The 27,199-nt window shown below is 42.3% G+C and overlaps 1 pseudogene and 2 gene segments (V, D, J or C); 2 read left to right on the forward strand and 1 right to left on the reverse strand.

Annotated features, from left to right (window-relative positions):
- The first annotated feature begins 1,901 nt into the window (after nt 1-1,901).
- LOC105536482 lies at nt 1,902-2,768 on the forward strand. The segment is given in 2 exon segments: nt 1,902-1,978; nt 2,356-2,768. Coding segments are annotated over 2 exon segments (462 nt in total).
- Nucleotides 2,769-4,800: 2,032 nt separating this feature from the next.
- Nucleotides 4,801-5,728, reverse strand: LOC105536483 (annotated as a pseudogene).
- A 5,244-nt stretch (nt 5,729-10,972) lies between these two features.
- LOC105536484 lies at nt 10,973-11,453 on the forward strand. The segment is given in 2 exon segments: nt 10,973-11,021; nt 11,146-11,453. Coding segments are annotated over 2 exon segments (357 nt in total).
- The last annotated feature ends 15,746 nt before the right edge of the window (nt 11,454-27,199 follow it).

The raw sequence follows: 27,199 nt of genomic DNA on the forward strand, positions 1-27,199 counted from the left end.
GCCAAGACAGAGCTTGTGTCCACATGCAAACTTGGCAGATTTGGCAGGAGGACAAAATGTTAGGAGAGCATCAGCTCAGCCAGAAGGGGCCCTATTCACTTTGGAATTTCAGGTCACTTCGTTCTCATTTCTTCCACCATTCTCCGATGTTATTAATATAAAATTTTGTATTGTTTTCTCTCCAGGTTCTTGCAGTGGTTCTCTTAGCCTTTCGACCCCACATCGTTGTCCCAGAATAGGAAGATTCCTTTTGAAACTCACTAGTCATTTAGAAATGGCAATTTGGGTTCTAAATTATCACAAAAAGCAATAAAAGGTTTTGAAATAAGTGAATGTATAATTTTTACACGATGTGGTCATTACCTGAAAATAAACCTGACTCCCATATTCTAATGGTAGTGGGATGGAAAAAGTATGCTTTGCATGGTTTCACTCAAAATAATTCCTCAAAAATATTTGTGAAGATATTTAAACCAAGCTTTCCTCTGGAATCTTACCTAGAATTTCATTTATTTGTATTCTTGGGCAATTAAATAAGAATTTCGGTCAAATTACCCAAGATTACACAGCACTGCAAGCTAGTATTTCAATTGTTCCTGGTTTTTTTGTTTGTTCATTTGTTTGTTTTGTTTTGTTTTTGCTTTTGTTTTTTTTTCGAAACTTGACTGTCCTTGTGATAGTGTTTGGAGCTGACACCATTATTCAGGAGCTGTTCAATTAAATAATAAGCACATCACTAACAAATGAAGAAACATGAGATTGTTACCGTTTGTAATGATCAGCTGTGGGGCAGACTCACATCCCTGAGCTGTGCGCATCTTTACATGAAACCATGAAAATGTCAGTTTCAGGTACAGGTTACCCTGAGACATAAAACTGTAGATGTAGGTCCTTGCTCTTCTCACGTAGACAATTTCCTTCTCAACTGCAGGCTCACGGCTGTGACTGCACCACATCCAGGCTGGGGGAGACTCAGGTCTCACTCAGGGTTGGCAAGAACCTGGAAGCCCTGATAGGACCTGATCCCACATGACCAGGGAGACTGTGTGAGAAGAGTTTTCCTAAACACCACTCAGAAAAACATCATGCAATGTCATTTCTTATTTGTCTGTATCATTAACCTAGGAAATTCTTCCCTATGAGGGCCTGCTGGTTAATCTTGTACATGTGAGATGATTATGATGGGATATATCACAGATTGAACAGTTGGTCACTAGGAATTTTATATTCACTGCCTGAGGCATAAAATTCTTGCCCCATGTTCTCTTGCTTACACTGGGCTCTTGACTCTAAATGTAGAGACACACATCATTCTCCCTGTGAGGCCCTTGGCCATAGCACATTTTTGGGGCCTACTTACCAGGTGCCAGGGAAGGGGAGATTCTAACACTTTCATTGAATCATCTTCACCAGTTACCCTGGAAACAGCGGATACCAGGCAACACTTGAACTGGCTCAGGAGCACTTTTCATTTGCAGGTCCTCTGCCCGTCAGTGCTTGTGGAAACGGGGCTGTTTTCTTCTCTAGATTGACTGGAGGGAGTCATGCAGGATGGCATTCACCTCCCAGAGATGCATCCTGGAAACACACTTCCACACTGTCAGGGTCCTTGTACTTTGTCAGTGTGGCATGCACTGCACAATGTGTCCCTGCTCAAGGTCCCAACTTGCACAGTCAGAGCCTTCTTCCCTTGACCACAGTCAAACTTGACTTGAACTATGTTTGTTTTGCTCCAACGAACATTTTATGTCACATTGTTCATGGAAGAGACATCCCCGCTCTACACCACTGACCCTTTTCACACTGCTGCACCCACCAGGTGATTTGCATATTGTCCCCTAAAAAGGTCCCTCCATTGTGAGTGTGAGATAAAAGCTCAGCACTAACCTTGCCTTGACTGATCAGGACTCCTCAGGTCACCTTCTCACAATGAGGCTCCCTGCTCAGCTCCTGGGGCTGCTAATGCTCTGGCTCCCTGGTAAGGACAGCATTAAAATGAGGTGGGAAAATGGGGTGGGAAGGTGAGTTCTGGGGCTCCACACCTTCATCTATTTATTTCAAGAATGTGTTAGAGGCACATGGTCTACGCTCCAGGAAAAAGAATTCATATTTTTGTGTCAGGAATAAGCATGAATCACCTTCTAGGAACAATGACCAGGGCTCTGGTTAAGATCTTGAAAATAAAGAGTTCCCTGCTGGCTAGTAAACAATGGGTTCATTTTAGAAAGTTTACTTTTTATGATATAAATCCAAACTTGAAAATATATGTAACTGTAAATCAGTATCTTAAGGGAAATCATGAACGTTGGTCAAAATGTGTCTATATACCCTTGTGCTTCTCTGTTATTATTTCAGGATCCAGTGGGGACATTGTGATGACCCAGACTCCACTCTCCCTGCCCGTCACCCCTGGAGAGCCGGCCTCCATCTCCTGCCGGTCTAGTCAGAGCCTCTTGGATAGTGAAGATGGAAACACCTATTTGGATTGGTACCTGCAGAAGCCAGGCCAGTCTCCACAGCTCTTGATTTACGAGGTTTCCAACCGGGCCTCTGGAGTCCCAGACAGGTTCAGTGGCAGTGGGTCAGACACTGATTTCACACTGAAAATCAGCAGAGTGGAGGCTGAGGATGTTGGGGTTTATTACTGCATGCAAGCTTTACAAAATCCTCCCACAGTGGTACAGACCCGAACAGAAACCTCCCTGCTGGGGTGTCCCAGCTGCTCACATGTGCTGCTTGTCTGGGGAACAGTTCAGCAGGGTCTCTGAATCTGCAGAACAAGAGGCTGTTGGAGAATTCAGGGCAGAGTTTGCTGCTGAGGACTCTGCCTGGGACGACAGGGGCATGCCACTAAGCATGGCTAATTTTTCTATTTTTTTTTTTTGTAGAGTCGGTGCCTCACCATGTTGCCCAGCCTGTTCCCAGATTCATGGGCTCAAGCCACCCACCTGGCTTGGACTCCCAACGTGCTGGGAGTCCAGTGTTAGCCATTGTGCCAGGTCAGTGCCCTGTTTATGTTCCTGTCTCCTGCCACAGCCTTGACTCTCATAAGCGACTGGAGAATGAGGAGGTTCTAGGGCCCTGTGAGTAAAAAATTGGGAGGAAAGGGCAAGGAGAATGGAAGCTCATCTGAATCCTCCTTCCTTGCCTGCATTTGTTTAAATTGATTGAGCAAAACAGCCAGACAATTGATCATCTCTGGCAAAACATGTCGAATACATCTTAGGGTTTTATAGTTTTGGGTACATTTTAAAGAAAATATTTGGTTATATGTAACATTGGCATTTCCCACTTTCTAAATTCCTGCTTCTTCTATTTACCATTGTTCTCCACTCCATGAGACAGTAGAGACAGGATTCTCCACTACTTCCCCTCAGGGGGAATTGGCTGAGGACAATCAGTAACATCAAGGTTGTGAGTGTTAAATATGTTTTGTAATTTCATAGCAGACACAAGTTCCCAATACTAAAATCCTTTGATTACAATTACCTCTTGCTGATAGAAAAAGGGAGTTAATAACATTTCAAAAGTTGGTTTTAAAAATAAAATGCAGATGCTGGAAGACGCAGTATACTAAAGATGTCGTATTTTCCATGGATCACTGAGAAAATACAGGATGATGTAAACTGTTTTATTTTCCAAAGTTCAGAATTTGAGATTGGGCAGACTGCAGGAATGGGAACATCAGAAGAACATAGGAGAGGTCAGCTACTGTTCAATTAAACTGCCCTTGATTATGGTGGATGGGATGTGGATGGTGGTGGATATGGTAGTTGATGATGTGGATCCAAAAAGAGGCCAAATATGTTACTTGTGAAGAACCACAGAGTTGAAGGCACTGCTGCCTGGCTTCCTGGGTGAAGCCTGTGCCACTGGGAGTCTCACAGGAAAGTACAGTAGTGAGTAGGGCTTTACTTCTATAATCACCAAAGATTTAATGAAGTCCTCATACAAGGAGACCTGAGGTCATGTCACTCAGTCCGAGTCAAATCACAGCAGCCAAGTAGAGCTTCTGAAACTTATTCTATCCTTCAAGGAGGTTTAGCAGAGACCACTCTGGGTCTGGGAGATGTCAGAAGCACTGACATGCTGAGCAGAAGGCCAGGCAGAATGTAATCCAGCCGCTTTTCATAAATGACAATTTTTATATTAAGTTGCCATAAAAATCAATAAAAGATTTTGAAATAAGTAAATGTATTATTTTTACACAATGTGGCCATTACCTAAAAATAAATCTGATTTCCGTATTCTAACAGTAACGGTATAGAAAAATGTATGATTTGCATAGAGTCACTTAAAATAATGCTCCAGAAATATTTATGAATTATTCATGAGCATGTCAGTTTCCTGTCATGAGGTGATATGATTAAAGTAATGTTTGTATCAAAAGGACAAAATATCTTTTTTTCTGGTTAAGAAATGAATCACATCAGAAATTATTGCCTATTCTAAGATGATGGATCCCATTGTGAATGAATTTAAAATTGTATTTCCAAGCAGAAATGTCAAAAAAAAAGGAAATCATGGAATACAGCAAGGAATTTGTCACACATACAAAGAATGACAAGTCTTTACTTTTCCATTCATGAGTGAGAACACACAACCAATCCAAAATCTATTGATTTCACTCCCACAATCACCAGTGTGCAGACAAAGGTAGTGCAATTAAAATTATATTCCTAACCAAAAAAAAAAGTTCAAAAACAAAGAAAGGATGCTTTATAGAAAATATTTTGCAAAACAAAGAATGACATGTCTGTAGAAGGTATTCACAAGCGGGGACTCACATCTAACCAAAATTCAAGGGATTTCACCATCACAAACACTACTTTGGAACCTGGAGATGTTGCACATCCTCCTGTGAGCAGGACGCTCATCAGGACCCTGCACAGTGTGATGGCCCCAAACACAAAGCTCCCAAGGAAGCTCAGCCTCAGTGTGGAAGGAGAGGTTGTGGTGCCAGGGGATGTGTCCACAGAGGGTAGAGTCAGGTGGGCTCAGGCAGTTGCCTGGAGAGTCTTTGAGGAAGAGGACATGAGGTCTCAGCCCCACTCGGCTGATTTTCAGTGTGAAATCAGTGCCTGAACCACTGCCATTGAACCTGTCTGGGACTCCAGAGGCCCGGTTTGAAACAAAATAGATCAGGAACTGTGGAGACTGGCCTGGCTTCTGCAGGAACCAATACAAATAGGTGTATCCATCACTGGACAAGAGGCTCTGACTAGACCTGCAGGAGATGGGGGTGGCTCTCCAGGGGTGACAGGCTGACAGGCCAGGAGAGTGGAGTCTGGGCCATCACAATATCCCCACTGGATCCTGAAATAATAACAGAGAAGTGCAAGTTATATAGACACATTATGAGCAGCTTTCATGATTTCCCTGTTTTACAGTTACATATATTTTCAAGTTTTGATTTATATCATGAAAAGTAGACTTTCTAAAATGAGCCCATTATTTACCAGCCAGCAGGGAACTCTTTATTTTCAGGATCTTAATCAGAGGTCATTGTTCCTTGGAGGTGAATCCTGATTATTCGTAAGACAAAAATACGAATTCTCTTTCCTGGAGCATAGACCATGTGCCTCTAACACATGGTTGAAATAAATATGGGAAGCTGTGGAGCACCCAGAACTCACCTTCTGACCCCATTTTCCCACGTCATATTTTTTCTGTCTTTACCAGGGAGCCAGAGCATTAGCCGCCCCAGAAGCTGAGCAGAGAGCCTCATTGTGAGGTGAACTGAGGAGTCCTGGTCTGTCAAGGCAAGGTTACAGCTGAGCTTTTACCTCCTCCCCTAGGGCACAATATGCAAATCACCTGGTGGGTGCAGCAGTGTGGAAAGGGTCAATGGTGGAAGGGTATGTCTCTACTGTAAACAATGTAATATAAAACGTCCGTTGGAGTAAAACAAACATAGTTCAAGTCAAGTATGCCTGTAGCAGGCGAGGACAGGACACACTAGGATCTCCTCCCAGTGACGTGACTGAGCATCCCTGCAGCCATGAGGACAGCAGGAAACTTTAGTGGCTGCTCCAGGGAGGATGTGGCAGCCAACACTGGAGGGTCTGTGGGGCTTGAGCACCCCAAGGATATCCTTGCTATGTCAAAGACCTGTCTGAAGATGGCAAACACACTCCACAATAAACAAAAGACAACACCATGGTCCCAGGAACACTGGGAAAGTAGGAGTGCTGGTGTCCCATTATCAACAGGGAGCCCTAGAGTTAGAGTCAGGTCTTTCCTGTGACACTTGGGAGGAGCCACCCGTGTGCTGAGTTGTGGGAACCTGCCCCGTGCCCTGAGACTGGAAGCACGGCCTTTGCTGTGTCCCACCAGCTATGGACTGAATTGTGCCCTCAGATTCATGTTGAAACCCTAATTTTCATTGTGACTATAGAAATTAGGACCCTAAAAATGTAATCGAGGTCATAAGGGGGGGGTTCCCTGATCCAGTAGAAATCGTGTTTTGTTTTTGTTCGTTTGTTTGTTTTTGAGGCAGAGTCTCGCTCCATCACCCAGGCTGGAGTGCGGTGGCCTGATCTCCACTCACTGTAGGCTCCGCCTCCCGGGTTTACGCCATTCTCCTGCCTCAGCCTCATGAGTAGCTGGGACTACAGGCGCTCGCCACCACGCCCGGCTAATTTTTTGTATTTTTAGCAGAGACGGGGTTTCACCGTGTTAGCCAGGATGGTCTCGATCTCCTGACCTCGTGATCTGCTCGCCTTGGGCTTCCAAAGTGCTGGGATTACAGGAGGGAGCCACCGCGCCCGGCGAATTGGTGTTTTTATAAGATCCAGAGAGCTCTCCTTTTTCCCTTCTCTCTCTAACTGCCTTCCACTCTACGGAAAGGCTGTGTGAAGACATCGTGAGAAGATGGTATCTGCAAACCAGGAAGAAGGTCTTTATCAGAAAGCAAACCCTGCTGGACATTGATCTGGGATATTCCAGGCACCAGAAATATGAAAATTAAATTCTGTGGTTTATGCCATCCAGTCCAGTTTTTTTTTTCGTGTGGCAGCGCAAGCTGACCCATCCACCTTTCCCACTCTCTCTGAGCAGGATAAGCCTCAGGATCTCCTACCTTACACTTGCTGCCTTCTGTGAATCAGGTATTCCGATGAGGATCCTGTTGGATCCTACTCGAGCCAGCGGCCACACAGACCCCCACTGAGGGCTGAGACCCACAGGCATCTGAGATAAGCAGAGGTCCAGAGAATGATAGCCCTTGTCTGTTCCCTGTAAAGACAGCTTCTCCCCAGATGGCTGAGGGCTGTCTTTGGCTGTGTCTTTCTTTCTGAATGATAATGAGGGATGGAGCAGTTCTCTAAGCAAAACCACAACATTTCAGGACAATAATGCCTATGCAGGCCCTCCTATGTGTGCTGCTCAAACCTGGACATAGGTGGCTCTGGATATACTTAGGGAAGTGAGGAGATTTATAATCACAAGGAAGAAAGAGAGAACGAGAAGAGGTGAGAGGGAGAGAGAAGAGCATGTGATATGTGTATAGTACCAACACTGAAGAGTCATTCTGTAATGGTTTAGTGCTGAGTATGATGCTCAAATGATCAGGTTCTATTCCATGGAACGTGTACAGGTACCTTTCATAGGAAAAGAGCCTTTGCACATGTAAATTAAGGATTATAAAATGGGCAGATTGTCCCATATTGACCATTTTTAAAATGTCATTTTTTAAAAGCCTGCAGAAGAGAAGACCATTTGAAGACATCAACAGAGATTGAAATGATTTGGACTCAAGCCAATGAAAGCTTAAGTCACCAAAAGCTGAAAGAAGTAAAGAAATAGACTTGCCCCTGGAACCCCTGTAGCAGCTTTGTCTGATAACTAGCAGCTTTGTCTGATAACAGCCTGCTCTTGGCTGCCGAAACTGGTGCTGGACTTCTGGCCTCCAGAACTATAAGAGAATATGTTTCTGTTGCTTTAAGTTACCAAAGTTTTGGTTAATTTGTTACAGCAGCCCCAAAATACTAAAACAAATGGGGCTTAGAATAAATCCAGCCTAAAGGTAGTATAATGATTGGGAATCTCCACGTTCAATTCTCTAACGTTACACATATTAGAAGAAGATTTTTATGATGGAAGTAGTGTACAGGAAACCCCGCAGTGTATACTGGAGCATCCGTTAGTTGTATAATAAGTATTGATAATTCTTAGTAGAACATGACGTCTGAGTAATAATATCTTATCTAGAATCTTCATTCTAAGAATTCAAGGATGCAGAAAAGGGGTCCTAAGTGATCTTTTCATACATATATATGTACAGATACATTTCCTGGTGCATCAACTAGAGAAACCTTCAGGACAGCCCTTGATATCCTTGGTGCTACTTTTCACAGATGAGTAAACTGTTCATCAGAGCACAGGTGTGGTTTGCCCAAAGATACACAGCCAGTAATTATCAGGGCTGAGCTTGAACCCAGCTTAGATAAATATGTTGCTTCCACACGGCCACGTTTGTTCCGTAGAGGACTGAATGGCTTTTAAACTCAGAGAAGAGACAAAGCCAGAAGGGTGGTGTGGAATTCTTAACACAAACCCCTTGCTACCTCTGAACCTTGCCAAGATTACCACAATTATAAACTCAGGCCTTTCTGCAGTTTTATCTACAAAGCAAAACTTCCTCAAAGCCTTCACAAATATTAAATGTCTTTCTTTAAGATTTGAGGGCAGGGGCACATCTTGCATTGTCCTAAACACTTTGCATCTTGTCTACCATCCTCATCTCTCTGACCCAGTCCTTCCCTCTCAATTTGTGTCCTGTAAATCTGATTTCTCCCCCGAATATGAAAACAAATGACCAAATAGCCCCCTATTTTTCTCATATCCAGATAATACAAGAGCTAATCAGATACCCAGGGAGTATGAGAGTTAAAGGATTTATCCAAGAGCTTTTACACATAAGAAGTATTCTGGTGCTAGCCCTATTCACAGTGAAATGTCCTGTGTGTCTTGTTAAAATTGACACTAAAAAATGACAAAATAGAACTATTTTGAAGAACTGAGGGTGACCATTCCAAGATAATTCAGGTGTTTCCTAAACTTTCTGAATATCTCTTTGCATTAAAAAAAAAACAGAATTGGCGAGAACTCAGACCATACTGTGCAAAAAAGAGTGTTTTTCCACTTTCTTAGGTTGGATCTTTCAGGGATAACGATGCCTAGGCAGGCAACATATTTATAATGCACAGGAAACACTGGGAGGAAACAAGGCAGTGAAAGAGGAAAGAAAGGAGGGACACCAAGAGTCTCTTCAGCAAGGAGCTACAGCTGAGGATGACTGGAGCTCAAGCCCCTGCGGAAACATGGGAAAATGTCTCGCTATTATTCCACCTGAGAAGGGAGGGAGCTGGGGTATGTATACACCTCCCCTGTCCTCACTGATTGAGGGGTTTCTTAGAGGATACTCATTGCAGGTGCTGTGAAAGGCCATGTGTGCAGGCAGAGCTGCCTTCTCCAGCTTCAGATAGAGCAGTGAGGAACAGATATGGCCATGGGGAGTCAGCAGAAGTACAGCAAAGGGGAAAGGCAAAGGGTAGCAAGAGTGACTGCTACATTCACCCCCTAGTCCCCGCACACAAAAATTTGTGTGTTTCAATCCAGAGCTTCTTCTCTCTGAACCTAAATCTTAGCAAGCAGTTTGCCAGTAATTTCCCTTGAAATTCAGGCCTCTGGAAAGCAGCAGGAGATCTGTGTACAGACTATACCACTGTGGTCTGGCCACTCTTAGTGATGCATGAGTAATGCTCCCTGGACTCCCCAGGCTCTAGTCTTTTCATGTCGATGTAGTTGATTCCACTTCCCTTGATGCAAAATCAGGCTGAGATGCCTGGGCAGAGGCAGATATGTGAGTTCTAGGGGTTCAAATCTGTTTCCAAGTTTTATCGAGATTCAAAGTATTTCTTCATGTACATGGGCAGTGGCTTGGTAGGAGATGCAGATTCTCTCTCCTGGAAGTGAGGCAAGGAGGCTGGCATCTGGGTAAGGATGATGTCCCCACATACTGCTAAAGAATCAAAGAGGAAAGTGGCATCGATGGTGCAGAGCAGGAACATGCACTGAGTAGTCACCACCCTCACAGAAGAGAAAGTGTCACTGATCTGGCCTTTCCCCAGGGCCTCTCCCTCACCTGCTTTCTAGAAAGCCCAGTTTTTTGGAAGCTGTACCTGAACACCTGAGAACATTCCAGTGGGAAAGGCAGATCAGAGCATTAGCAATGATACGTTACCTTGTTCTTCCTGTGAAGACAACTGATCATATGGGTCACCAAGACGAAGGTGCTGTTCATTTAGTCCCTGGTTATTACAGAGAACTACAGCTCTGGATAATGGAAGATCTGTGAGCGGCACAGGTATTAAGGAATCACAGCATCATTATTGTGCATCTGCAGGGAATTGCTTGAAAATACACTGGTAATAACAAATGCTTAAGGTCACTACAAGATACCTTTGAATATTTAAATATGCTTCTGATAAAGGCTTTTTTCCCCACAAGAAACAATGGGAGCAATGAGAAAATCACAGAGTTGTTGTCAGTATAGCAAAAGGGATTGTTATTCTCATCACATCCATTTAAGTAACTTGAAGACCTGATAGCCCCACTCTCTAAGACATTATTAGACATTCCCTACAAGTGGTCATACTCTCCTATATACTCCCAATACAACTCTAAAGTATATTACTCCATGTAGTCCTTAGGTTTGTATTAAATTTTGACTTTTTTCCCCCAAAATATCTCTTGTTGAAACAATGGATCTAGAGAGAAATACAATCCCTCCAGGCAAATCTATCAGGCCTGGTCTGACCTGAGACCCTGGGGACACTGCCCCTGTGCTGAGTTACTGAGATGAGTCAGCCCTGCAGCTGTGCCCAGCCTGCCCCCTTCCCTGAAGACTTTTTTATAGGCTGGTCACACCCTGTGCAGGAGTCAGTCCCAGTCAGGACACAGTGTGGACATGAGGGCCCCCGCTCAGCTCCTGGGGCTCCTGCTGCTCTTGTTCCCACGTAAGGAAGGAGAACACTAGAAATTTACTCAGCCAGTGTGCTCTGTACAGCCTGGCTCTTCAGGGAAATTCTCACATAATATGGTTAAAAGTGTAAATATTTGTTTTTGTGTTTCCAATCTGAGATGCCAGATGTGACATCCAGATGACCCAGCCTCCATCCTCCCTCTCTGCGTCTGTAAGAGACAGAGTCAACATCACTTGCCAGGCTAGTCAAAGCATTAGCAACTATTTAAATTGGTATCCACAGAAAACATGGAAAGCACCTAAGTTCTTGACCTATAGGGCATCCGGTTTGCAGAGAGGGGTGCCATCTCAGTTCAGTGGCAGCGGATATGGAAGAGATTTCACTCTTACCGTCAGCAGCCTGCAGCCTGAAGATTTTGGAACATATTACTGTCAACAAGAGAGCATTTTCCCTCTCCCAGTGTGACAAGTCATCACATCAACCACTAGGATAGCAGATGAGTGAGGCTGGGCTGCCCCAGATGCTCCTCCTGGTGCCTCAATCTGCCGAGTTGTTTTCCAGATGCAGCCAGGTTTTGAAGGTCATCTGGAAATTTTGGTAGATTGTGATGAGTTGGCTCCTTTGCACCCACTCTCTTTCCTCCTCATCCCCAGAAGCAAAGACATGAAATACCAGTCCTGATTTAATAAAGAGATTTAACCACCTGAGCAGTCTGTTGTGGGATAATTGGAGTTCTTATAGCCAAAGAGAAGCCACTCTAGCTCTTCCAAGCAGAAGTTGTTTTTATTTACAGAATTAGTGTCTAAACTACAGTTTTTCAAAGCCGGGTTGATGTTAGTCAGGGAAGCAGATACTAGAGATGGGATTCTCTGGCGCTCCTCCAGAAACCAGGGTGCACCCTCCCCTGCAGGTGTGAGCTGCCTAACCACGTGGTCCTTGGATCTGTCTGAGAAGCCCAGAATGTGGGTGCTGATGCTCTCAGCCTCCTGCAGCATCTCTCTAGGTGATTCTCTAGTTCTCAACTAAGTTCACTTGTCTCTCTGCAGGTGTTAGTGAGCTTTGAATCATTCTCTTCCGACTTCCAAATCTCATGGAAGGATCCCACCGTGAACAACTCTACAGGAAACTATAGAGGAAAAAGTGGTTCTGAAGAATGTGTTTTCAGAAGTAATGGTGATAATGAGGAACTGACAGCTGAAAGCCCAACATGGTCAGTATTTTCACAACATAGTGAAAAATTTTGCCAGTTATGGATGGCCTCAAAATACATTTGAATGTACTTGCACTTGTTACATAGCAAGATAACCTACGTCATAGACACAGCTTGAAAATCAGGAAATTGTATTACATATATAACAATCATTTTACAAACAAATGAAAAACCTTTCTTGATAAAAAACCAAAACAACAGAAAAATCTGAGCATTGGTATAACATTTTTTTTAATTATGAAAATTCTTTGCTACTCAACATGTATCCAGAATCCAGCAGGATCATTAGTGCACTGAGAGCATGCTACCCATGCTAAATAGCAGAACGACCTTCAGTTCACTGAATGAGAACCTTTATTTAGCCATGGTAGTTGGTAACAGGTGATCTATAAAAGGTTTAAGAAATTATGTTCTATGTGATATTTATTTCAGCTAAAGAGATATCATGGTGGTTAGCACCTGTAACCCCAGCTACTTGGGAGGCTGAGGCAGGAGAATCACTTGAACCCAGGAGACGGAGTTTACAGTGATCTGAGATCACACCACTGCCCTCCAGCCTAGGCAACAAGAGCAAAACTCTGTATACTATTATGGCAATGAGGCTATTTTTAAAAATTTCAATGGAAAACTACATGTTACAACCATACCCAGCTTTATTTTCTAATCAATGCAACATGACATTTGAAAACAATTGGAAGATTGTAAATGTGGAGAAACATAATTATCTGTCCATGGAATAATAAAATGCGTTGATGTTTAAACGGTGTAAAAGTTTGTAGGAACCATAGTAATTACCAAGGTGAAAGAATAACTTAAAATTTATGATCTGTATTCAAAATTATTAGACTTCATTCACCAGCTCAACTTGGTTTGGGGAGGTTGCCCACTCCTGCAGCCTCCATTAGAATGTGGTGCCTGGGTAGATACTGCCTTTTAGCCTTGACCTGAGATAAATACAATCCATAGGTTAGAAACAAGCTCTGTTCCCTGCAGCCAAGCCACCCAGCTGAGCCCTGCCTTGAAGAGTCGTGTTAATATTAAAATGAGCATCCACAAACACGATAAAACTTGATGTAATACACTGACTTTTAAGTAGGTGGTTACCAATCATCATTGTGCAAAAAAAAGTGACCAATGTAATATTTATACATTCTCCCATATAAGATGTATTTTATTATAATTAAAGGCAGAAGTATAAATATTTAGTAATCTATTTATAAAGTTACCAAGGAGAAATTTAAAAATAAATTTTAAAAATAATATTTAGATAAAAAGTGTAAAATTTACGTTATTTATAGAAACTCCACATATATATATAAACATTAATGTAGGTGTGTATATATATTTATTTGATAAATAGTTGGGTGCAAGTAGTTTCAGTCATTTACATATATATATAAGAAACATATGTATACTTACAAAATATTTTAATAAATTCAGTCTCTTAAGATATTTCTAGTTATTCCTCATCGAAATAGTTGATTTCTAGAACAAGATATAGTACCTGCTGTGGCTATAGGAATTTCCTTTGCAATTCCTTGAAATTTGATGTATTTCTAAAACACTCACCAAATTTGTGTGTCACCTTAAAATATTTTTCTAACTTACTGGAGGTGCCAAAGAGTATGAATGGAGATGATTTTCCCTCATGCTAAAAATTACATCATTGTCTACTAGGTAAGTAAGTCCTCATTCTTTGTATGTCTACAATGATCCTATGCTGGACAGAGTTCTATCAGTGGATACTGAACTGATGTCACATCATTCCCACAGTCAAGGATGGCCTGGAGAGTAAAAATCGTAACCGTGAGCAAACTGCAAGTGTTACAACCTTGTTCATTTTGCAAAGAGAGATCAGCCATTCAATGACATTGCCTATGGGTTTGAACAAATCATCAGATCCCAGGAAAAACAGAACAGAGGATTAGAGACAAAGTCATTGTGGAAGAGCTATGAGTGGACCTTTCAAAATGGGCTAAAAGTTGCCTAATCTCCAGGGGGGTAGAGAGCAAGTTAATCATGTAACTTGCTCAGAAAGAACTTTTAGGGGTTGTGAAAATACTTTATATCTTGACTTTGGAGGTGGTTAGAAGGATTACTTATTTGCAAAAATGCATAAAAACTGCACATTTAAAAATCAATGTGATTTATTTTAACTATTATTATCCTCAGTAAAGATAGTTAACAATATATGTAGTCAGTGAGCTCAAGGTGCAACTGAGTAATGCTATCCTCACATCTTCTATTCTTGCAGTGGGCTGCAACTGTATGAGCAAGAAGGTCTGGGCGATTACCTCAGATCTGACAGTAAAGAGCTGTGTCTCTCTGGCAAGAATCAAATTTTCTTTTTACTTTGATTTTGTCTTCTATCAGATGAGAATTTAAATAATTCTCACAGATTAGATCAAAGTAGCAGGTTTTCTAATGTACATTTATTATTTATTTAAGCTAAAATTTCAAGCAAGATACAAACTTATTTCAAAAGTGAAGAAAAGTTTTCACCTGTGAATTGCCACTACTCTTCAGCTTGGGAAACAGCAAATCCTTGTCTCCAAATTTAAAGAAAAGGAAAATAAAACATTTAAATAAAACAATATAAATTTTTTTCTAAAATTAGTTAACAAAGCCTGTCCTATCTTTCATTTTATGACTGTCACTCAGAAATTGCAATTATTAAAATTTGCCTGAGTTTTAAGCATAAGAGCTATAATGTATATTGCTACATCTGCTTTTTAATATATTGATATATGACTACATACGTATATAGCTATACACAGATATGCATTTATGTATACATATATGTACATTAACACACATACATGTATATTTACATATATACAGATATAGATGTATTTAGATATCTATAAACACCTATATAGATATATACAGATATATATAGATAGATATTTCAAAAATATATATATATAGGAACTACACATATATGTGCTTTTTATCCTTTTTACATCTGTGTTTATGTCAGATGCAGGAATTAATTTTCTGTTTTTAATGCTTTTATTCATTTTGGAAATGAAGTTTATTGTGTCTGCATATAATAATTCTGGAAGCATTTCCTTCTTTTTAATTATCTTGAAGTTTGTGTAATTTTCACAAGGTTTGTTCCAGTCACCAGTAAACCAAATATAAGATTGAAATTTTCCTTATAGAAAAGTTTTCATTATAGATTTCTTTTTAGTTTAGTCAAAATAGTTGCCATAATTTTTTTCATTCTATTCTACTTTTATGTGTTTGCTATCCTGGGCTCTGTAACAATTTCCCCCTTTTAAATGATAGATTGTGTATTTTGCATCTTTTCTCTGTCTTTTTTATCCACCTCTCCCGCTTCATCAAGTAGCCATGGGGTTTAATTCCTTCTGGTTAATTTTTCTGAACTTTTATGCTCTGCTTCCCTTTTAAATATAAGTTCCAATTCCAAACCATACCTTTTTAAGTGCATAAAACTGAAGGCTTTAAAGAGCACCCAAGTTATCTCTTGAACAATTTGCTGCTTTGAAATTTCTTTGGCCAGATACCTTAAATTATGTCTCTCAAGTTCAAAGTTCCACAGATATTTAGGGCAGGGGCAAAATGCTGCCAGTCTCTTTGCTAAAGCATAGCAAGAATCATGTTTATTCAAGTTCCCAATACGTTTCTCATCTCCATCTGAGACCACCTTATCCTGGACTTCATTGTCCATATCACTATCAGCATTTTTATCAGAGCCATTCAACAAGTCTCTGGGAAGTTCCGAACTTTGCCATATCTGCCTGTCTTCTGAGTCCTCCAAACTGTTCCAACCTGTGCCCATTACCCAGTTCAAAAGTCACTTCCACATTCTCAGGTATCTTATAGCAATCCCCCACTACCTTGGTACCAATTTACTGTATTCGTTCATTCTCATGCTGCTGTGAAGAAATACCTGACAGATAGTAATTTATACAGAAAAGAGGTTTAATAGATTCACAGTATGACCCAGGAATTCACTCCTCTGTATAGACCCAAGAGAACGGAAAACATAGGTCAAATAAAACTTGCTCATGAATGTTTATAAGAATGTTATTTATGATAGCCAAAAAGTGGAAACAACTCAAATGTCCATCAGTGCACACATGTAACAATGTGGATGAACCTTGAAAACATTAAATTGAATGAAAGAAGCTGGTCGCAGAAGGTCACACAGTAAATGATTCCATCTATGTGAAATGTCCAGAATAGGCAAATCTATAGAGGCAGAAGGTAAATTAGTAGTTGTCAGGGGCTAGGAAGGAAGGGGATGGGAAATGGCTACAAACAGCATGAGGTGTTTTCGGTGGTGATGGAAATGTTCTGCAGTGACATTGTGGGGGTGGCTGCACAACTCTATACTAAAAGCCACGAGTTGTTTACTTAAAGTGGATGAACTTTATGCTATACAATTTATATCTCAATACAGATTTCTTTAAGTCTTCAAGAAACCCTCTGATAAAGAAATCAGCCTAACCCAGCCCTGAACTCATCTGACCACCAAAGCTTTTCCTCACACTGGCACCCTAGAAACTGGTATTCTGGAGAATATGTTTTAGGAAAAACTGCTTTAGACGACAGGAATTTGGCAAGAGGAACTTTGGTTATGTGAACACATATTTGGCATGTCAGGGTATATCCTTTTGTATTTTATTTATATTCGATGTGTCTATATCTTGTCTTCTTCATGGCTTTATAAACATTTTGGGGAGGGAAAGTATGATTTTGTCTCTTTGAATTCCTACTTCTCACCACTCATAATGTGGTGCACACGTAAATATCTGTAAATATGCAGTTAGAACTTTGCATCACTAATGAGTTCATTAAACAATTCAACAAAGCCAAAAACACATATCATAGGTCCTCAAGTGCCAGGCACTGGGGATACAAAAATGAGGGAGCTTACAGTCTAGTCTGAGACCAGGCCAGGAGCCACGCATTAGAGGCACCTTTCCCTGGGGTGTCTGAAATCATTCCTGTGAACCCTAAATATCTGAGACAGGGCTCAGTCAATTTAGGAAGTTTACTTTGCCAAAGTTAAGGATGCTCCTGTGACACAGCTTCAGGAGGTCCTGATGACATGCACCCAAGGTTGTCAGGGTACAGCTTGCTTTCATACATTTTAGGGAGACACGAGACATCAATCAATATATGTAACATGTACATTGGTTTGGTCTGGTGAGGTGGGACAACTCAAAGTTGGGGCTTCCAGGTTAGAAGTAGATAAGAGGCCAGGCGTGGTGGCTCAAGCCTGTAATCCCAGCACTTTGGGAGGCCAAGATGGGCTGATCACAAGGTCAGAAGATCGAGACCATCCTGGCTAACACAGTGAAACCCCGTCTGTACTAAAAAATACAAAAAACTAGTCAGGCGAGGTGGCGGGCACCTGTAATCCCAGCTACTCAGGAGGCTGAGGAAGGAGAATGGCATAAACCCAGGAGGCAGAGCTTGCAGTGAGCTGAGATCCGGCCACTGCACTCCAGCCTGGGCGACACAGTGAGACTCTGTCTCAAAAAAAAAAAAAAAAAAGAAGTAGATAAGAGACAAAAGCTTTCATTATTTTGAGTCCTTGATCAACCTTCCATTGAATGTATAATTTAGTCTGGCTCAGTGAATCTGCATTTTTACATAAACAATAGGGCAGAGGAAGCAATTAGATATGCATTTGTCTCAGGTGAGCCTTAGAGGGATGACTTTGAATAGAATGGGAGGTAGGTTTGCCCTAAGCAGTTCCAAGCTTGACTTGTCCCTTTAGCTAAATGATTTTGAGGTCCCAAGATGTATTTTCCTGTCTCATTCCCAAAGCACATTTGTCATGTAGTTGAAATTATTGAACACCTTAATGGAGGCACCATGTTTGAGATTCACTCCTTTGCTATTAAAAAGCAGCCACAACCAATTTATTCTTCATTATTGGAAAAGGTTGCTTTCCCTTTGGTTGGGCACCAGTTGAAGACTTGTACCTAACAGTTATTTTGGCCAAAACTGTGTCTCCTCAAAGGTGAGTCCCACTGGGGCAAATCTAGGTGTTCCTGGCCTGAGCAGCTTGTAGGAAGGACAGGCACAGATAGAGCGAGGGATGCACACTCCTCTACCCTCCACTCTGCATCCACCCTGGGGTATAGCTAGGGTGGCACACAGAATGACTGGCACTGTCTAAATAGCTTTTTATTTTAAAAAATTTGCTGCCTTTGCTTAAGCATGTATATGAGCTTGTCCTATGAATCCCCAATCCTGAAGCTCAGCCTAATATCTGAACACTGGGCTTTGAAAAAAGAAAGTGACCCTGGAGACAAAAAGGACAGCTGGCTCACAGGAAAGCTGCTCATGGCAGGCAAAACTGGAGGACAGAGAAACACACTAACCTTGGTTTATACAATTTGGATGTTCGTTCCCTCCAAATCTCATATTGAAATGGGATCCCCAGCGTTGGACGTGGGCCCTGGTGGGAGGTGTTTAGGTCATGGGGGAGGATCCCTCAAGAAGGGCTAGGTGTCCTCCCCACAGTACTAAGTCTTGTTCTACTTGTTCCTGCAAAATTGGATTTTTAATCTGGTACCTCCATCCTTCTCTCTCCCATTCCCTCTCTCACATGTGATGTGCCTGCTCCCCTTTGGCCATGAGTAAAAGCTTTCTGAGTCCTTACCAGAAGCAGATGCTGGTGCCATGCTCCTTATACAGCCTTCAGTACCATGAGCCAAATAAACCTCTTTTCTTTATGAATACCCAGACTCAGGAATTCTTAGCAACACAAACAGACTAACGCATTGGGTCTCACAAGGAAACAAGAGAGTTCCTTGAACCCCTTGCAGGACTTGTGATGGGGTGTGGCTTGTTTGTTCAGCTGCTCAAACCCCTTGTGGGAACAGGAGCATGCAGATGGGTAGGTGCAGGAGCTGGGGTGAGCGCTTTTGGGCTCCAGCCCCATGGTAGTGTCTAGGAGTGTGTTAAAATTAATGGTCTTTTAGCAGTTGCTGTCCGTGGATAGCAAGTGTTAAACCAGCTCAGTGGAGAGTCAGGGTAACAGTCTTTTACACCCTGCCTTCTTGGTACCTGGGTCCTTGTCTGGCAGCTAGGAAGAATTAGGTAGTTCAGACTTATAGGTTGGTGAATGCAGGGATTTTATTGAGTAATGGAGGTGGCTCTCAGTGGGATAAATGGGGAGCTGGAAAGGGGATTGAGTGGGAAGATGATCTTTCCCTGGAGTTCAGCCATCCTGCAGCCAATCTCCTCTCTGACTGTCCCCAGCTGAACCCCCTTCAACATTCAGATGCTCCTTCTCTTCTCTCCTTCTCTTCCGCTCCAGTCTGCTGCTCTGCTGCTCTGCCACTCTTCTGCTCTCCTGTACCTCTACTAATGGAGCTTGGGGCTTATATGGGCACAGGATAGGGGTGTGGTGAGCCAGAGCGTTCTTGGGAAAGGCAACATTTGGGCATGAAAGTATGAATGCCTGTTCCCATTTAGGGCTGCTGGTTTCCAGACTTGAGGGTGGGGCCTTTGCCAGAGAACTGCCGTCTTCTACCCAGTATTTCCTTGCCTCTTGTCTGTATCACCAAGATAACACACTACAAATGTGGGAAAGGAGCTTGGAAAGAACCATGGGAAGAAACTTGGTGTGATCAGAACACCCCCACTGAGGGCAGGCGCTCAGCAGGGCAGCTGTCTCTGAGTTAGCAGCATCAGGAAGCCTCCCCTGGAAGACACTGGTTGCAGGACGAGGCTGCCAGCCTCCTCCAGGGACATCTGGAAGCCACGCTTGCTGGCTTCTGTGGAGGCTGAGGGCAGCCTTCCCAGCAGGCTGCCAGCTCTCTGGAGGCTCTTGGGGCCCATCCTACCCTCAGGGGACCTGGGCAGGAAGGTCAGCTGACTGTGCTCCTGGGTCACTCACGGATGCCCCTTTTCCTGCCCCAAAATGAATGCGAAGAGAAGAAATCCTAGCCTCTGCCAAGCACTATCACCCAGCCTTGCAGCATGAGTATGTCCAAGGGGCCTGATGAGCAGCACCTGGTCTCCCACTGGCTCAGACACTTGAAGCTACTGAATTTACATGTAATTAAAGACCGGAGTGCAGACCGCGTTTTCAAAACAAACACCTGGTTAGAGATAGGAGGCCTTCACCATCAGATGGTTTTGTTTTTCTTTTCCTCTGCATATTGACTTTACAATTTGCCAAGGAAAGGTTACAGGGGCCATAGTTGTTTTGTTTGGAGATTATAAAACTCAAGAATGACCTAACTACTGTCTTCAAATATGCAGAGGCATTTATTACAAGGAGGGAATGGCTGGCTATTTTCTTCTTAAACTGCAAGAAAAGGTGGCTCAGTTTTTCTAAAGACCTGCACACATGGCCCTCCACACTCAGCCCTTCCCCAGATCACCTTGCACATAGGAAGCACTTCTTGCCATAAAACCCAGGACTGCCTGCCTTTGAGAAGGAAGCTTGGGTCTTGATCATGGTTGAGGAAGGAGGCCCCAGTATCTATTTTAGAGAAGTCTAGTAGGTTCTGCCTGGTGACTGGCAGCCAGGACACTGACTTTATGGCAGAGGCGTAATTATTCTAAAAAATTAAGGATCCTCAGTGAGGGAGGCCTTATTCATGTCAGGGCCCTTTGTGTGGCCGATAGGTGGGGCGTCAAAGCTCTGGCACAGATGTGGCTGAGCTGAACTCCTCTGAATAATAGAGGTTGGGAACATGGAAGCCTATAGCTATGAGAAAGTCCAGGAGGAGATGGGAGAAGCTTTTACCTGTCCAGAAGGCGGGGCAGCCGAAGGAAAGAGGACGAAGGGAAGAGGGTGGTCCAGTGTAGGCACAGACGGTTCCAAACAGGCTGCGCCTGCGCTGGACCACCCTCTTCCCTCCTTCTTTCAGCTGTCCCTCCTTCTGGACAGGTAAAACACTTCCGTGTTTTCAGTGGCATGGAGGGAGCCCAAAAAGAGCAAACATTGACATCACCACCGCTGCCCACAGCAGTGAGACCATGGGCATGGTTTCTTTCAAAAGGGTCGTATCCTGCAGCAGCACTTCCTTGACTGTCCCTGTCCTAAAGCCTCTGGAGAGCCCTTAAATTTGTGGTCCTTGAACCTATCGTAAAGATAAGATTTTTTTTTTCTCCCCAAGTCCTACCCATCCTGACTTTTCAAGTTTGTGGTGTCTCTGACAATCTCTGCTCCTGTTCTTTGAGACCGTCCCCCTCACTCTCCACTCTCCAACGTGACACCTGTAAAGTCTCTTCCAGGGATCTGGGGCTGCATTCCAGGTCCTTTGCTCTGAGCTGTCTGAGGCCTCAGACTGTCGTAGTAAATCAAACGACAGGGATCTTCTCTAACATCATCCTTCTTCCTTCTGCTTTCCTACGAGGGCTGCAATTCAATGTGTTTGTAGAGGACTCTCTGCCCACAGGGTCTCAAGGAAATTTCCAATTTGATGCAGGGGAAGAAGGGAGAGGGAGACTAAAATTTGGTTGATGGCCACCATGTGCCTGGTGCTCCCAACACAGTCTCAAACTCATGACATCTCCCAGCCAATGGATTCACTCCCTTAACCAGTTCCACCTGGAGCTCCATCTCCCAGACACGCAAAGGCCATGTTGGGGGGCTTTGGGCTCAGCTGCCTGCCATTCCATCTCAGATGTTACCGTGGGAAAGTTGTTTAACCTCTTTGAGCCTCAGTTCCCTCACATGTAACATGGACCTACAAGTTTCTCACATAGGGTTGCCCTGGGGCCAGGATTGCCAGATAAAATATAGGATGCCTGTATGGGACATACTTATACTAAATAGGTTCCCCAAATTGTTATAGCTCTAAAATATGATGGCTTCAAATCAAATGTCTGACCCTTATACGACAGAGCAAAACCCACAAACGCAAAGAAGTAATAGGGTCAAGAGAAAAGAGTGTGTACCTGGAGAGCAGACATCCAGGAACACCATCTCTGCTCTGTGTAAGCCAGGCTGTCACTCTGATAATTAAATGGTGCTGTGCCTCGCTGACTCCTCTGTGCCACAGGGACCTAAAGAAAGGCCCTACTCCCTCACACGGCACAACTAAGTACTTTGAAAACATTTAAAGCATGAAAACTGTATGTTTTACGCTCTATCCAGGATGGGCCAGGAGCAGTGGCTCACACCTGTAATCCCAGCAGTTTGGGAGGCTGAGGCAGGCAGATCACTTGAGGTCAGGAGTTCAAGACCGGCCTGGCCAATATGGCAAAACCCTGTTTCTACTAAAAATACAAAAATTAGTTGGGTGTGGTGGCAGGCTCCTATAATTCCAGCTCCTTGGGAGGTTGAGGCAAGATAATTGCTCAAACCTGGGAGGCAGAGGTCACAGTGAGCTGAGATCACACCACTGCACTCCAGCCTGGGTGACAGAGAAAGACTTCATCTCAAAAGAAATAAATACATAAATACCCAGGATGTGTGTAGTGATATGCCAGTAAGTTCATAGAGTGTCATTTTTCATCCCTCCTTCCTGCACCGAAAAGCAAACTCATCCATCTAAGAGCACTCAAGACTGAAAAAAAACCTTTACAGAAAAATCTAGCCTGTTCCTTCTAATCAGCAGTACTGCACTGAAACCATCACGAATATTGGCATCTTGTTCTATTTCTGAAGACCTCCGGGGAGGCAGATTCTACAAACTGCCTTGGCAGCTGATGTGCTAGAACAATGTAGGATAAACTTATACAGTCAGAGCCAAGGAGGGCCTCCAGAATGCAGCCCAGCATGGTGTGCACTCATGGAGCCCTGACATATGGCTAAGGAGCAATGTGAAAACTCAAGACATCCCTCTCATCACTCCTTTTCCTTTTAATTGCAATTGACCCTTCAGAAATCAAGTAAATTAAAGGGGAGGGAAAAGAAGAATTTATGCCAGTAAGACAGATTCTGAAGAATGCAAAGTGAAATAATACCAAACACACAGAAATAGAATACTTTAGGCAGAAAGAAGCGGATGAAGAGATAGAGGGAAACATTTCTCCTCCCAGTACATAGTAGGTCCTCAATAAACATTTGTTAAATGAATGCATTCTTAGAAAGGACAGTCTCCTTATCCATATTAATGAGAAATGTTTTCTTGATACACTATTTGGAAGTGACCATAGTACAGCTGATTTAATGGCAAAGCCATCAAGTCTGCATTTCATCCTTCTACCTGGGTACTGGCTCCAAGAATCTATTCTCTATCAATGCAGCAAGACTCTTGCCTTACAGCGCCTTATATCCACAGCAGGAATAAAAGGAGAGGAGAAATAGAGAATGAAACTCTGCCTAACTTTCCTTATCTAGCCCTTTTCTAATTCATCCAGGTACCTTTTCCAATTCTTCACAAAGACACTATGTAAGTTGTCAGAAGATTTAGCTGGGCCACACCTCTAGGTTTCCAGGATTTGAAGAGTCATGTCAATATAGAGACTAATTTCTGGACCCTGAACAGCAAATCCAAAATCATTCTAAACTGGTGATTGTCAACCAGGATGGTTTTGCTCCTAGGGGACATTTGGCACCACCTAGAGACATATTTTTAAACTGTCACAATTAGCAGTTCTTATTGGCACTTAGTGGGTAGGGGCCAGGGATGCTGCTAAAGTGCCTGTAACACACAGGACAGTGGCCCACAACAAAGAATCATCTCAGTATCTCAGCAAAGAATCATGTCAATAATGCCACAATTAAAAAGCACTGTGCTAAATTCAAATCTCTTCTACAGTGTCTTCTCAGACCAAAGTCTTACCTGTGACAACTTACAGTAACCTATCTGCTTTGATGTCCACACCTTAATTTACCAAGTCAACAGATCCACCAAATTCGGGACAACAGATGTACCAAATGCCTGTCGCTCTCTACCAGGCATGCAAGCAAGGAAAAAGCAACAACTTTCCTGCAAATAAAATCATAGAAGTTAGTTAGAAAAGAAAGTACAAAACAGAGGGTGTCTTCTCAAAGAAGTAAAGCAAACAAAAAATCCAGAAGGTAGCCAAGCACAGAAATGCACATGTTGTTTCTGTCATTTCTGAGGAAATGAGTTAGAATATGGATGGCTCAGGTCTCCTGGGTTCAATCTGAAGTCTTTTTTTTTTTTCTTTTTTTAGGGAAGCTAATAGACAAGAAATTGAGAAAGAATGGGTGGAGGTCGTTTGGTTTAGTATGTTCTCTGGAACACTGTTGCGTTTCCACCATAGAAAGACTTTACAAATGGTAGTTCAGTTACAGGTCAGCCCAGAAGAGCTTACTGAACCATAGTCCAGCTGAGGTGCCAAAACCACAGGAGTCCGGGGATACACAAACCCTGAGCTTCCTTGGAAGAAAGAAGGACAAAGAGATTATCTGTTTTTTCTCTCCTCAGACTCCCTGAGTCCCCTGCTCTACACCACCTCTCTCAGAGGTAAGAATAATCCTAGAAAACCTTTAACAAGTTTTTTTGCTTTAATTTGTAAGTACATACAAATTAAAAATGTGCTTCTGAAAAAAAAAATCCCACCTCAGACCCGTATCCCCAGGCTCTTTTCAAAGAGACAAAGTCAGTGTTTATTACATTTCTTCCAGAAATATTCGCTGCACATACTCAAACGTATGCATGCATATATCACCTTTCAAATTACAGGCAGAAATGGAAGAATGCAGTCTGTTGTGCACTTTTTTTTCAACTTATATTAAGTTCAGAGGTACACGTGCAGAATGTGCAGGTTTGTTACCTAGGTAAACGTGTGTCATGGTGGTTTGCTGTATAGATCAACTCATTACCTAGATATTAAGCCCAGCATCTATTAGCTGTTCTTCCTGATGCTTTCCCTCCGCCGACTCCCATGACAGGCCCCAGTGTATGTTGTTTCCCACCCATATGTCCTTGTGTTCTCATCGTTCGGCTCCCACTTATGAGAACATGAGGTATTTGGTTTTCTGTTCCTGAATTAGTTTTCTGAGGATAATGGGTTCCAGCTCCAACCACGTCCCTGCAAAGGTCATGATCTTGTTCCTTTTTATGGCGGCATAGTATTCCATGGAGTATATTTACCAAATTTTCTTTATCCAGTCTATTATTGATGGGTATTTGGGTTGATTCTATGTCCTTGCTATTAGGAATAGCACTGCAACGAAAGTACATGTGCATGTATCTTTATAATAGAACTATTTATACTGCTTTGGGTATATATCCAGTAATGGAATTGCTGGGTCAAATGCTATTTCTGCTTCTAGATCTTTGAGGAATTGCCACACTGTCTTCCACAATAGCTGAACTAATTTACACTCCCACTAACATGTATAAAAGCATTCCTTTTTCTCTGCAACCTCTCCAGCATCTGTTGTTTCTGGACCTTTTAATAATTGCCATTCTGACTGGCATCAGATAATATTTCATTGTGGTTTTTAATTTGCATTTCTCAAATGATCAGAGATGTTGAGCTTTTCTTCATATGTTTTTGGCTGCACAAATGTCTTCTTTTGAGAAGTATCTGTTCATGTCCTTTGCCTATTTTTAATGTTTTTCTTTCCTTGTAAATTTGTTAAAGTTCCTTGTAGATCCTGGATATTAGATCTTCATCACATGGAAAGAGTACAAAATTTTTTCCCCATTCTATAGGTTGTCTGTTCACTCTGATGATAGTTTTTATTGCTGTGCAGAAGCTCTTTTAAGTTTAATTAGATCCCACTTGTCAATTTTTGTTTTTGTTGCAATTGTTTTTGGTAGTTTTGTCATGAAATCTTTGCCCATGCCTATGTCCTAAATGGGATTGCCTAGATTTTCTTCTAGGGTTTTTACAGTTTTGGGTTTTACATTTGGGTCTTTAATTCATCTTGAGTTGATTTTTGTATAAGGTATAAGGAAGGGGATTACAATTTTCCATATATGGCTAGCCAGTTCTCCCAGCACCATTTATTAGATAAGGAGTCCTTTCTCCATTGCTTGTTTTTGTCAGGATTGTGGAAGATCAGATGGTTGTAGGTGTGCGGTCTTATTTCTGATTTCTCTATTCTATTTCATTGGTCTATGTCTTTGTTTTTATACCAGTACCATGCTGTTTTGGTTACTGTGGCTCCGTAGTACAGCTTGGAGTTGGGTAGCATGATGCCTCCATCTTTATTGCTTTTGTTAGGATTATCTTCGTTATTCGGGCTTTTTTTTTTTTTTTTTTTTTTTTGGTTCTGTATGAATTTTAAAATAGTCTTTTCTAATTCTTTGAAGAATGTCAATGGTAGTTTAATAGCATTGAATCTATAAAGTACTTTGTGCAGTATGGTCGTTTTCATGATATTGATTCTTCTTATCTATGAGCATAAAATATTTTTCCATTTGTTTGTTTCCTCTCTGATTTCCTTGAGCAGTGGTTTGTAGTTCTACTTAAGGAGGTCCTTCACTTCCCTTGTTATCTGTATTCCTAGGTATTTTATTCTTTTTGTGTCAATTGTGAATGGGACTTCATTTGTGGTTTGGCTGCTTGCCTGTTGTTGGTATAAAGGAATGCTAGCTATTTTTGCACAATGATTTTGTAAGTTGAGACTTTGCTGAAGTTGTTTATCAGCTTAAGAAGCTTTTGGACTGAGACGATGGGGTTTTCTAAATATAGAACATGTCATTTTCAAACAGTGATAGTTTGACTTCCTCTCTTCCTATTTGAATGCTTTTTCTTTCTCTCGTCTGATTGTCCTGCCAGAACTTCCAATACTTTGTTGAATAGGAGTGGTGAGAGAAGGCATCCTTGTCTTGGTACACTTTCTTTTTACCCATAAATCTACCTTACTTCTTTAATGGCTGCAGAATAGCCCATGGTATGAATGTACCATTGGTATCAACATTAGGATAATGCCTAGGAATATTTTGAAAAAGCAAAAGTTCATCTTCCCCTCTTACTACCTCTTGTCCCTACCCCTGTCCTCCATATAGAGCTGCCTTGAACCTTTCACCTTATCTTTCTTGACTGGTTTTACTCTATCCCCTTTCCCAAAGGATTCATCCTCCAAAAGCATGGACTTTCTGACTCCAACCCAAAACTCACCATC

This window comes from Mandrillus leucophaeus, unplaced genomic scaffold (assembly GCF_000951045.1).
Source record: "Mandrillus leucophaeus isolate KB7577 unplaced genomic scaffold, Mleu.le_1.0 Scaffold1599, whole genome shotgun sequence".
In the NCBI taxonomy this organism is placed as follows: domain Eukaryota; kingdom Metazoa; phylum Chordata; class Mammalia; order Primates; family Cercopithecidae; genus Mandrillus; species Mandrillus leucophaeus.